General features: G+C 40.7%; 1 protein-coding gene across 1 annotated transcript in view; it reads left to right on the forward strand.

Moving 5' to 3' along the window:
- The window catches only part of si (sucrase-isomaltase), a 52,811-nt gene that overhangs the window by 13,249 nt on the left and 26,069 nt on the right, over positions 1-13,493 (forward strand). Inside the window, exons 15-23 of the mRNA XM_068317201.1 lie at positions 844-1,015; positions 2,098-2,214; positions 4,250-4,404; positions 5,855-5,939; positions 8,663-8,719; positions 10,902-11,026; positions 11,250-11,338; positions 11,840-11,889; positions 12,138-12,326. Coding sequence (XP_068173302.1) covers positions 844-1,015; positions 2,098-2,214; positions 4,250-4,404; positions 5,855-5,939; positions 8,663-8,719; positions 10,902-11,026; positions 11,250-11,338; positions 11,840-11,889; positions 12,138-12,326 — 1,039 coding nt within the window. The remainder of the gene's footprint in view (positions 1-843; positions 1,016-2,097; positions 2,215-4,249; positions 4,405-5,854; positions 5,940-8,662; positions 8,720-10,901; positions 11,027-11,249; positions 11,339-11,839; positions 11,890-12,137; positions 12,327-13,493) is intronic.

A 13,493-nucleotide genomic window follows, 5' to 3' on the forward strand; every position in this document is an offset into this window, starting at 1 on the left:
AAATAGCAGTGGAAAAGCATGAGGCATCATGCATCAACTCTACTTCTAGAAAGTGAAAACATTAATGAGTCACAGCACACGCTGAAAAGCAGCATTGATGAAGATGATGATATGATGATGCTGTGATCTGTCAAGCACGTACCTCCCCATTTGTTGTCAGCAGAGATTATCTCGAGGCCTCTGCCTCCTCCTCCCCCTCTTCCTTCTACGACCCTGCGTGGGATAATTGGTCTTAGAAATGACTGGGTGAATGATTTTACTGTATATCTCAGTTGACTATTAAACCATTCTCTATCAGGCCATCATATGTCAGCTGCACATCAAAAAAAGAATAATGTGGTCCAAACAATCAGAGTTTATAGCATCAGGCTCTCTGTTTCTACTACTTCAGCAATAAAATGAGCCACACCAGCTACAAAAGGAACAAAACTTGTTGCACCAAGAAATACAAGAGCTCTTAAAAGTAAACTTGCTGACTCACTCCTATAAGAGCTGCCTCATCTTTCTTTTGTCCCCACCTCCACCATCCACTAATTAAAATGTATTATTGGCAGGAGACAAGTTTTGTAAACATCATCAGGGATTTGTATTGTCATGGAAATCAATGCAGCTTCGATTTCACTCATCAAACAAAAAAAAAGTACAATGCTGCAGGGATGTGGTGCTCTACTGACTTTGTGCACATCTACTGTCTCTCTGTCTTCTATCTTGTGAACGAGTGTGTGCTTGTGTATGTGTTTGTAATCTGTTTCTCCCTTGTGCAGTCCCCTTTCTGTCCCTGTGTCTTTTTTATCTCAATGACCTCTCTCTTTCCCTCTTGTTCCGATTCACTCCATCGCATAGAGCTCTGCAGCGGGTGTTCAGAGAGAACCGCACGCTGATGCTGACCCGCTCGTCCTTCCCAGGTGTGGGAAAATATTCGGGTCACTGGCTAGGGGACAATGCTGCCAACTGGAATGATATAAAATGGGCCATTCCTGGCATGTTGGAGTTTGGACTCTTTGGGGTTCCCTATGTGAGTATTGAGCCTTCACAGATGGGTTTCATATTGTACATAATATGAACAACTGTGATGGGAAAAAAAAAAATTCTGTCTGGTTGCCATGATATCTTGACATGGCATTATCTGTTCATTTATATATCATTTAAAAAATCATACAGTAGTGATTTTGATTCTTTGATCGTTGGTGCATTTTTTTTAGCTTTGTGTTTTAACTGTCGTCTCTAAATACTTACCATTGCACATTTGCAGAATAAATAGTTGAGCTTTCTTGCTATTCACCAATGAATTTTGTAAAATAAGAGACATAAACATGCAGGCACCAAAGATCTCTTTATGCCCATTTAATCAGAAATACTATTAAGTAATAGAATTCTTGTGCCACACCAAAAAAACAAAAGACAATAAGAAATCACATTCATGCAAAGCTTTCTGCTGTATTTTTTACATGTTTCTGTTCACTAAATATTTAGTCCTGGCATTTAGTGGTTTGTGCTGTTTTAAAACAGGATTCAGCTGCTAATTGAGAACTGTGTTGAGGCGTAGGCATAAAGACAAAGGGGCAGGCAAGAACAAGTATATTTGGAATGAAATCCAATAAAAGTTTGGAAGAGCTACACAGCTACACACACAACTTGTGTGTGTAGGATAATTTGTTTGTATGAGTATATGGGCATGGGAGTAGATACATGTACGACAGCAGGGAACTGGATTTCGACCGTTGCAGCTGACACAGGCCGATCGAGTCTCCTATGAAATGACTCAAGCCGTTTCCGCTGGGTGACCTTTGACTCGAGTCTCTTTGTTAAACTTTATTGCTAAATTGATGTAAATAGAGATCGCTGCTCTGCCTGACGGTAAATCTTGACTGAACTGAGCTGCCGTCAAGAAAAGCATTTTAAAAGACAAAAATGCAATCATCCATCACTTTGGTGTCATATTTTCTTTCCTGCTTCTGACTACATCTTCATGTAGAAAATGTGCTCTTCTCCCTGATCTTTTCTCTGCATCCCAGCACACTGTAGAGTTTATCTAAGATAACAGAAATTTACGTGATTATAGTTTCGTGCTAAATGTCAGGTTGTCATGCATTTCAGATCGGAGCGGACATCTGCGGATTCTTCGATGACTCTAGCGAAGAGTTATGTCGTCGCTGGATGCAGGTGGGAGCTTTCTACCCATTCAGCCGGAACCACAATGCCCAGGGCTACAAGGTACCGCAAATGCAAAATGTTGTACAATTTTTATATTAGACTGTCACTTATAGATTTATGTATCCAGCAGCCAAGGCTTAGACTAAAATGTTGTAAGGTATACCCTTCATTTTAGAACATTGTATAGGTGCTATGATCTCAAATGGTAAAAATAGAAACTTTCTGTGTCTATGGAGATTGTCATCACATATCACACTAGCCCTGCTGCATCTGTTATAAATGTACGTACCTTGATTTTAGATATAACACTAGGGATTTAAACTGGAGCAAATCATTACAGCCGCAATGTTAAATTGGAACATCTGATTAGACAGACTGATAGTCATCAAAGAGGTTGGATTTTAACACTTTAACATCAGCATTATGTTTTATAAAAGATGTAAAATGACTATGATATACTGATGAACCATATGGTGGATAAAAACATAATGTAATGTAAAATTAGAAGGGAATGTCAGCATCAGTGGCCCTTAAATCAAATAAAATCAGACCCTTAAATAACCTTTGAATCATAGCATAAACCCCCCCAAGCGCAACTTCCTCAACTCCAGCTGTGGCGTCTCAGCACATGAGTAGCATGCAAGGTCTTTCCATGCGTCTTGGCTCCAGATGTTCGTCAGGTGAGGTCTTGCACAGTGATGAATTAACATTTGAAAACAATTCCCCGAGCCCACATATTTACATATTGCTGCACCTGTTAAGCTATTTGTTCCTGCACAACACAATGTGCATCATTTTCAATACTTCTGACAGAAATAAATGTTTATTTTCTTCATAATGTCTGTGAATTGTTTCAGGTGATGGGGAAGTTTTTTAAAAAGGCTTTTTATCCATGTCCTATGAAGAACCCAAAGCTGCCTTATGCAATCATGGTTGCGATTGGATAATCGCCATTCAGTGGAGGAGTTTAAATATTTTCCCTCAGTCAAGATGTGTCAAATACACTGTGACAGGTCTCAACTTGTGCAATATTAAAAATCTACATTGTAATGAAGATGAACAGGTTTAAATTTAAATGTCACATGTCAGATAAAAGTAAATGTCACAGCGATTGTATGAGAAAAACACCCACTGAGCCAACAGCAGTGGTTATATTGTCGCTGTACCCTGATCTATTGTTGCTGATGAAGGCAAATAATGGAAGATGCGTCTGTATTCCATAGTGAATGATATAAAAATTTAAAAATAATCTTCAGTGATATTTCTAAACTCGCTGCTGATACAAAAAATAGCACAGCAGTGAGGTATGGAACGAGGTTTTTGAGCAGGAAATGGTGTGTGTTGGAAAGAGTAACTCAGAGGGAGGGTATCTGCTGGAGGACAGGAACATGATGATGATGATGAATTTGAAATACGATTTCCACCAAACGAGACAGCTAATGTGTGACCTTTGCTTTGCCCTAATCATGGCTCTCCTCACATGGCCATGCAGACCAGTCCAAACACGCACCCACTCACACACACACACACACACACACACACACACACACACACACATACAGACTTCTCATCATTCTCAGAGGTGCCGAGGGCATAAATGATTAGCCAGATGAGAGGAGCATGGCCTGTTAGTAGCTAATCACCCTCTTACTCTCCACTATCATAGAAATTAAATCATACTTTCTTTTTCTCATTTTTTTCATAATTTCTCTCACATCCGTTTTTATTTTTTTTAACCATCCTCATTGCAAACTGTGCTCTCAGGTTAGCCTTATGTAAAGTCAATTTCCATTTTAAATAACCATTCTTATCATTATAAATAAGGTTAGTGTCTGCTTATTCATTATGAGTAAATTAGGGATGAAGAAAATTGTCACCTTTCTTCCTCCCCTCTCATCTCCCTTATAATGCCAAACCTTTCTAGTGCCCTCATATTACCTGCAATTTATTCTTTTTATTCTTTCTTTCATTGACCTTTTTTTCTTCCTTCTTATCTCTTTCACATTTTCTGCTCATGGGAAGACAAATGTTGATTTTCTCTGAGACCTTCTTTATTCCTCAAACCCACACCCTTAATCCATCTTTCTGTCTTCAGCCCCAGGATCCAGCTGCCTATGGCCCCGACTCAACGCTGGTAGCGAGCTCTAAGCATTACCTGAAGATACGTTACACACTCCTGCCTTACCTGTACACACTGTTCTACAAAGCCCACACCACAGGAGAGACTGTTGTACGTCCAGTCATGCACGAGTAAGCAGTTGTAACATTGTAATTACACTATAAAGCCTCTCATAGTGCCAGTTGCATCAATAGCAAGTATTTACAAGAAGTCTTTATGCATTTGGGTCTGACGGAGTCACTGCTTGGACTCGAATTAACTGCCACAAACACAATTATTGTTGACTCTTCCAAGCATGACTTTATCTGCAAGGGCTTCTTTACAGTGCTTGCCTTTGCCAGACAGAAGGCAAAAAAACACTGTAATCAAGCCTTAACAGATACACAGTCTGATAAATCAACTCCACAACTGAAAATAAAAGCACCCTGGAAATGTGTTTAGGCTGCAAACAGAGTTTGCGATGCATCTTGGATCAAAGATATATGCATATTTAAACAAGGGAGTCAGAGACTACAACATCCCGCGACACCCCTGAATTCAAAACTTTACCCTGACCTACACACGATTGTGCCTCTGGCTTCCTGAAAATGTTGCTTTTTGTTTTGTGATTACATCTCATCAGGGTGTCAGAGATTTCTACCGAAAAAGGCATAAAAGTGAAAATTTGACCGTGACCTTGCTTTTAAAGGTCAAGGTTGTGATGTAATTTTCTTCCCCTTGCCTCCCTAAGTATAACACCTTTTGCTTTGTCTTCTTATCTTGTCCGGTTCCTGAGATATGTGCAAAAAAATGTAGAAAAGTTGAAATTTGACCTTGAACTAGTTTTATCAAGGTCAAGGTCATCATTTTCATCCACTTTAACGCCCGAGTATTGTGGTTTTTCTTTCATCTTTCTATCTGCAACAGTTGTGAAGATATTTGGTGGACGGACAGACAAACACTGACAATTACAATACATCACTGCTTCGCGGGATGTAAAAAGATTAGAAAATAAAAAAAAACAGACTACATATAAGACACTGTAGGTGACCTCAGGTAATTGACATTGACGCGAGTGTGTAAGAGCAGGCTAACGGTGTAAAGTTATAGGTTGTAATAACTGCACTGAACAGCTGTATAAATACATGATTGGACATTACTTTCCAAACAGCTGTGAATGAGCCAATAATTGTCAAGCATATTGCAGCAGCTGATGCCAACACAAGAACATATTCCTCACTCTGCCTGGTGTTTAAGTAGGCTGATGCTTTAATTGGTAAATATTTCCGGGTTTGAATGCAGGATTATATTAGATTAGCGAAAAACTGTGTTTTTCTTCTCCTTAATAGTTTTGTTTTGCCTCCTTTTAAAAAACGGTATTGCTTGTTAAAGTTGCTGCAGGCATCAGATAGAGACATTTTACCATTTCATATGGAAAATATGTGACACATCAGAAAGTTGTGGTGACTGATTTATAGACTATAAGCTTAATGGATGTTTTAATTAAGTGCCGTCACTGAAATTAAATTAGTTAAACATGAAATTTTAAAAGAAAGTTAAAGGGGGAAAATATTTCTAATTATTGTCTTCCTTGTTACTCAGGTTCTACTCTGATAGCAACACCTGGAATGTGGACCGCCAATTCCTCTGGGGAAAACACCTGCTGATCACACCTGTTCTAGACCAGGTCAGTCAACACAAATAAAGGTAAACAATTAAAGGACAGAAATTATAAAAACAAAACCCATACAGGAACACACTTTAGTCTTTCTAATGCATCTGATCACTCAAATGTGCATGTCCTGTATTTTTATACCTTGAAGTATCACATTCAGTAGATATAGATAAGAGATGACACACGCACAAACACGCACGCACACAGACAGAAAACGCACATTACACATTTAAACCTCTACAGGGAAAACATGACATGGGATTTTCTCTGTTGCCCTCCTCTCCTCTCATCCCTCTTTCTTCCTTCTTTCATATCCTCTCTTTTCTCTCAGCTGTAATGAGAGCACTGACCTCATTACTGGCAGATTAGAAGTGAAGATATAAGTGTGTGTTTGCGCATCTTTGTGAATGTGTGCCCTTGTGGGCACATATAAATGTGTGCGCCTGTATATGAATGTGTGTGTGTGTGTGTGTGTGTGTGTGTGTGTGTGTGTGTGTGTGTGTGTGTGTGTGTGTGTGTGTGTGTGTGTGTGTGTGTGTGTGTGTGTGTGTGTGTGCGTGTGTGTACACCTATTGTGGTTGTGTCAAAGTGGCCTGATTAATAAGCAATTTAGCATGGCCTCTTGTGAATTACTGAATGGCGGAGAGCGAATTGGATTCATGGGGCCCCAAATAAAGTAACTTCCATCTTCCATCAATGAGAAAAGTTTCTGATAGAAGAAAGTGGAAGGGTCTTTGCTTACAGTGTGTTAGAACTGAGCTGCTGAAGGAGTGAAGAAAGGACCATAAGGTGGCTATGCATGATCACTTTATACATCCAATAGACAAAAAGCAAGACTGCACCTACAGTCATTTAGAGGGACTATGTGTCCCACTAAAGTTATGTTAAACCTACTGTTTCCCTAGAAAACCTTAATCTGCTTCATAAATTGACCGTAGTTGTGGGTTTTCAAGGTTATCTCAAGCTTCTGCTCCACAGCTTTCATCCGGCTCTTTCCAAAATTCTGAAGAAGAATATTCATCTTTCGTGGTGATAGGATGACACAGAGTTGTGTTCCTGCATTTTAAATCAGAGTGAAGGCGAGCATTAAGAACCAGAGGCCAACTATTGGTTCCAGATGCATCAGCCTGTGACGGGCCACATGAAGAGGTGGTGTCAGCCACTGGAGTGGGGTCAAGAGCTGATCTTCAACAACTCTTTACATCCTCCCATCACTTTCGCATTTCATTATTCTCATCTCTCCCTCTCTCTTTCTGTTTCTATTTATGTCTCTGTCTGCCTGACTCTTTCTTTCTCTAATGATGCTCTCACTCTATTCTTCAGATCAGTCGATGCTTTAACCTTGATCTCTGCGATAAACTGGGAAGATCTCCTGCGCACTGTCATCCCCTCTGGTCCGTCCATCTTTCCACTCTTCTCCCCCTTTTGCCCATTACCAATGGGCTCATCCTTTCATCGAACGTCAGATATCTTATCTAATCTGCATTCTCTTAATCAACTGCTGTCTGCTAACCCTTATGATCACATTTCATCCCATCACACCCTCCTATGTCTCCAACTCTTTCATCTACCTTTGGAAGCATACAATCATTCTGCCAGTATGAATCACCGGCCCACCTGATCACATCCTCCCTCATAGAGGTAAGATACAGGCCTTGTGCCTTGTCCTTCTCAATCAGGGTTAGCAGCCATGCTAAGTCCCTTCCCATTTGTTATAGAATTGAGTGATAGGGCCCACAAGCAAATCAGACACCAGAAAACGAGGCGAAGAGGGAATATTCATTTCCCCAGATTGTCATCCTACAGGCTGTTCTGTGGATGTGATAGGTAGCCCAGAAAAAGGACACAAATTCATTAAATTGTGGTTAGCAGGCCTTAATAGCAATATTTCTCAATAACATTGCTGTAATAGCAATAATCGTATCTTATTCTTTATTGTATAATTTTTCAGTGCTGTGGTTTTCAAATTTCCTTTTACTTTCTTTTGTTTAATCATCATTTTCTTTTTATTCTCCTACCAGTTTTTTATTGACTTCTTGTCTCCCTTCTTTTTTCCTCTTAATAGCTCGCCCCGAAGGGCCACAAAATAGGACATGCTGCTAAGGAGAGAGGGAGAGAAAGCGAGGAAAATTTTGGTGCTTTTGACTGACTACCTTGGCCTATTCAACCGACACAGTGTACACAATATGGAGTGTTATGAGAAAGTCCTGTGGTTCACTCGGTTTTTCCACCCACGTGTCTCTCTCTCACTCCCTCTCTCTGTTCTGCCCCATCACAAAGAGCAAGGAAGTGCCAAAGCTATCAAAGGCTCACCACTCTTCTATTGATTCCACCTATCTGTCCACCACCTTAAGCCATCAAAGGGGTGTCACCTATCAGTCATCATCCGATACCGTCTCACTGTCACACAGCGGGACCACAGTCGGAAATATCACAAGACCTTTGTTGAAACTTTCACTTTCAAGCCACCCCTCCTTCGATTTGAACAATTTATCTTCTCATTTATCATTAGGCGGCACTGATTCAGACATATCCATGCCTCTTTTACGGTGCATTCTGTTTTTTCTGCTGGTGTTAAATTGAATGTTTTCAGCATTGGAGCAGTGACTTCTAACAGAGCTCAGATGGGGATGCTTTAGACCTTTAGACATCTAATCCACACAAAAGAGCCATAAAGAACTAAATGAAGAAACAAAATCAAATGAACTTTCAATAACTCATTTTTCATCTTGCAGGGTCAAGTCAATGTGTGGGCGTACATCCCAGATGCCGTGTGGTACGACTATGAGACGGTGAGACTATTCAACTTGAAGTACTTTTCCCTAAAAGCATCGCCGTTTCCTCTTTGCATGTGTCACAACAGAATTCATCACGGATGCAGTAATTCAATTACTTCTGGTGACGTTGTTGTTATGCATTAATGCTTATCCATTTTTATTCAATTTCATTCTATCAGACAATGTTAGAAAACCCAATTTATGTGTGAATTGGCTCATGATGGGTGTGGTTTTGGTTTTACCCCACCCATGTTAAGTACATTATGTAGGAAGGATATGGAAAACAGCTTTCAACATAATGCAATTTGATTCAAACCACAAGGCTTACAAAACTGCAAACATTTCACTGAAACAATCTTGAGAAAATGAGCAACATGAGATTTTGTAGAAAAAATGTAATGACAGACTGGCTGAAGGGGGTTATCATGACATAATGCATTTGATTGGAGGCATGCGCTGAAGTAATTGACATCGTAGAGAAAAGAAGAATTTGGGGCTTGTAGGTGTTGCGTTACCTCAGCAGCAATAAAGCATACACAAAGAACTTGTATCACATGAAAGTCCTTGCCTGGAGTTCTGTAAGACTGGGCGGCGAGAGTGATAACAGAGAGAGTGAGAACAAAGATAGAGGGGACAGAGCAGAGACTATCTCCCTGACAGAGAGATAAAAGAGGTGCTGAACTCCTTTGGGACCGTATTTGGGCGTCACAGTGGCAATGTAAAGCCTCCACTGATCAGATGAACGATTAGATTGGCTGTCTTGCCGCCAGCCCCTTGACGTGGTTGGTCCCCTGTGATTATCTGGATAGGAGCATGGAAGGTTGTGTTTGCATGCGAAGGGAGGGGGTTATTGGTAGTGTAAAAATGACTGTGAATAATGACAGGGAAGAAAGAAGGTAAGTGGGAAGGATGGGAGCTGGACAGAGCAGGGAAAAGAAGGACAGCAGATGACTTGGAAGAAGAGAAGCGAAGACGGGAATGAGGGAGAAGATTAGATGAAGAAAGGGGAGATAACAAAGCAGCATTTAGAAGAGAGGAGATGGGAGGATTAGAATAAGCAGGGAAAGAAGAGAAAACAAAACAATGGAAGAAAGACCTCCTTAAGGCAGACAACGGATTTTAGGTTGAGGATGGAGTGATAAGATTTGAAATTGGTTGCATACGCTCCACTAACTCCAGCCCACACACTCACCCATACGCTGTTGTAAAGTATAAAGTGGTACATGTATAAAATTTCATACAACACCTCGAGTATGAATGAAAGAAATGGAGCACCATGAGAGAGAATAGCAGGAAAGGGATGCTGGAAAGAAGGAGGTGGAATGGAAACAAGAGGAGATGGGGTTTCGTCTTGGTCTGAAGCTGTTCGAGTAAATATTCTTCAGTGGATCAGAAATTAAGTCTAGTTAGTCTGGGACCACAAAAAAAATGAAGGTCATTGAGAGAAACTGAGTGGGAGAGAAAAAAAATTGCTTGTCAGCATCACTTCAGAGTCTCAAATTCTATTCACATAATATGAAAAATTGAACATTTATCCTTCTCAAGGGATTCATTTGCTGAATACTATCTAAACAGTTTTTTTTTTTAACCCTTTTGTTACTCCTTTTGAAATTTAAGTCCAATTTGTCCAAAATAGGATTCCCGCTACAACACAAAAGAGATGAGCAGAATTTTACTTGTCGTTCGCATGTTTACAAAGGATAATAAAAGATTCCCTTCACTCTGCAAACCTCACAGTGATGAAGATATCAAAGCAAGAAAGTGGTTCTTGTGAAATGTGTTCACGGCTATGCCTTTGGAGTATCTTTGGAAAATTAATAAGTTGGTTGCATAAATCCAGTGCTTTGTGGATGGTGAGACACCACTGGAGGTAGCTGATAAAAGTTTTGCAGTAAACCAATGTCTTAAAGCACTTTTTGATGACAAAGGAAGGATGCTATAACCTAATCTCCAAACATGACAATAGTGATCCATCTACAAAAACACATTTTCTTTGTTACTGTTTAAGTTTATGGTAATCTCAGAAAAGTTTAACCTGCATTGTTGAGACAATAATTATTTTACACAAACTTTAAACCATTTTCTTTGGCAGGGCAGCAGCATGGAAAATTATATCAAGTCGTACCTTTAGAGGCAGAATGGTAATGAAATGATGCGATTTACGTGAGTTAATAGAATTGTTTATCATTCCGATCAGATGGAACGACTGGACACCCGTAAAACCTTCATTGACATGTTTCTCCCAGCTGACAAGTTAGGTTTACACATCAGAGGTGGTGCAATTCTCCCCACCCAGAAGCCTGATGTCACCACAACATATAGGTGAATGCATACACACACACACACACGCAAACTCACGCACACGCATACAGTGTCATTAATTAATGCCATGCATGTTCCCTCCATCGTACACAGATCGGAAATTACATTTCCATTAAAGCATCAAGCCGTGCATCTTATTATATTATTCACTGAATAGTGATTACATGTGCATATGGTGTTTGTTCATCTGCATCTGTTCATGTGTGTGTGTGTGCATCTCCAGTCGTCGTAACCCCATGGGTTTGACTGTTGCTCTTGATGACAACAACCAGGCAGCTGGGGAACTATTCTGGGATGATGGAGACTCCAGAGGTATTGTGTGCAAACGTGCGACTGCATGTCAGACAGGATCACCTTCAATGATTGGAACAAGTACTATTTTGCTGGCTGTATAGGTGCACACACACACACACACACACACACACACACACACACACACACACACACATACACACACACACACACACACACACACACACACACACACACACACACATTTTTTGCATAGAAATGAAAGGTAATCATTTTTAACTTTAACACTTAATGAGAACAACCAAAAAAAAAGCTTTTTTTTTAAATCAGAAATGTGTTGATGTGTTGATATTGCTAAACTGTTGTATATGAAATAAATGTATGGAGTTTATCTGAATACTGGAGACATTGCTATGTGTAGAACCCTTAGATGTTGATATTTGTTTATCCATGAGGAGGCCGTACCTTAATGTTAAACCATAATGAACATGTCCAGATAATCATGATTATGTATCAGTTGTGTCCAGCTGCTGTGATGACATCTGGCTTTTTCTTGTACAGAAACAGTTGAAAATCGCCACTACCTCCATTACCAGTTTTCTGTTGACCGTGTAAGTTTTCCGCAAACATTGTACTCAGTAAAAAAAAACAAAAAAACACACCAGAGACCCAGTCCAGAACACCGAGTGTGACTGATACTACTCTCGAGAATCTCTGTTGGCTCAAGTATCCAATGTTCACACTTAGCACCATGGATTAAGTTGAACATGTAACCCAAAGAACACATTGCAGAAACTATTAGCTTATTTCTACCAAAACATGTTATGTATGTCATGACTGTTTGTCTCGTGCCTCACAGGGAGTGCTGACATTGAAAACTGTCCATGCTGGCTACATGGACCCACACAACCTGACCATTGAGAACATTACTGTTCTGGGTGTCCCCCATCCTCCCGTGTCTGCCTCTGTGACTCATGTCATCAACGGAATGCATGAGAACGCCACCATCTTGCCGAGCTCCAGCATAACGTACGACAGTGCCAAGCAGGTTAGTAATGAAGGAAGGAGGGAAGTACAAAAGAGTTCCAGAGGGAGTGAGCAGCTTCATCCTGAAGGGAAATGCTATTTATTTCAAAACAAGAAGTAGTGACACCATGCCAGTACACAACAAGGTCATCCTGAAAGAGTGGAAAATTAAAAGTGGTATCCAAAGCTGTTTAAATCAATCCACTGGACTTTAAGAAAGTTTCTTGACAACGTTTCACCTCTCATCCAAGAGGCTGCATCAGTTCTGAATGTGGCTGGTCTTGTCCCAGCTCATTAACCCAGTGGGGTGTGGTCAGTGCTATTCACATGTCAATGACTGTGGTTGAAACCCGTCAGGGTTAATCTACTGAGACATTCTTTTTGGGAGTTTTGAAAGGACCTGATTGTAAATGTGTGAAAGGTGATGTCGCAGACCACCCACCCCCTGTTCAGAGATGGCTTCTCCCCTTTCACATGGATGGCTTCTTTCACTCCTCTCTCAAACCTGTCCAAGAAACGAACCGGTATCCTGAAATGAGTGTCCCTCTTCCTTGAGGTGAAGGAAGACTGCTGAGTCCTGTCCTGACGATTTGGGTCTTCTGTGTTGGGCCATGTGCTTGTGTAGTGGTTGTTTGATTTCCCCTATGTAGACATCTGAGCATTCCTTGCTGCACTTGACTGCATAAATCAGATTGCTCTTCTGACTGTGTGGTTTGGGGTCATTCGGGTGGACCGGTCTTTGTCGGAGAGTGTTGCCCGGCAATACACAGGAACCTGGTGTTAATTGATCATCAGTTTTTCAGACGCCTGTGGGGTCACTATACCGTTACCCTTGCTCTCCTTCCCTTCCATCCTCATTTAGTGATTCCCCTTTCTGGATCTTGTGTGAGCCTTCAAGTCCAGTCAGGATATCCACAAGTTTTCAGTGCCCCTTTCAGGTGTTGGTGTTCTTTTGCGTGGTCTTGGGTACTGGTTGGTAGCTAGTCTACCTTGTTTTGATGAGTCCTAACGATGCCAAGCTTATGTGTCCAGTGGATTGATTTAAACAGCTTTGGATAAACATGACCTGGATAACTGAGAGCCTACACAGACATCTAGAAGCGGTATGTTTGAGGGGGAAAAAAAGGAGGAGTGTGGAAGAACGACAAACGGCCATCACGCTACATGTAGCATCCTGGAGAGTGAGTAA

This window comes from Antennarius striatus, chromosome 6, assembly GCF_040054535.1.
Source record: "Antennarius striatus isolate MH-2024 chromosome 6, ASM4005453v1, whole genome shotgun sequence".
NCBI classification, from domain to species: Eukaryota; Metazoa; Chordata; class Actinopteri; order Lophiiformes; family Antennariidae; genus Antennarius; species Antennarius striatus.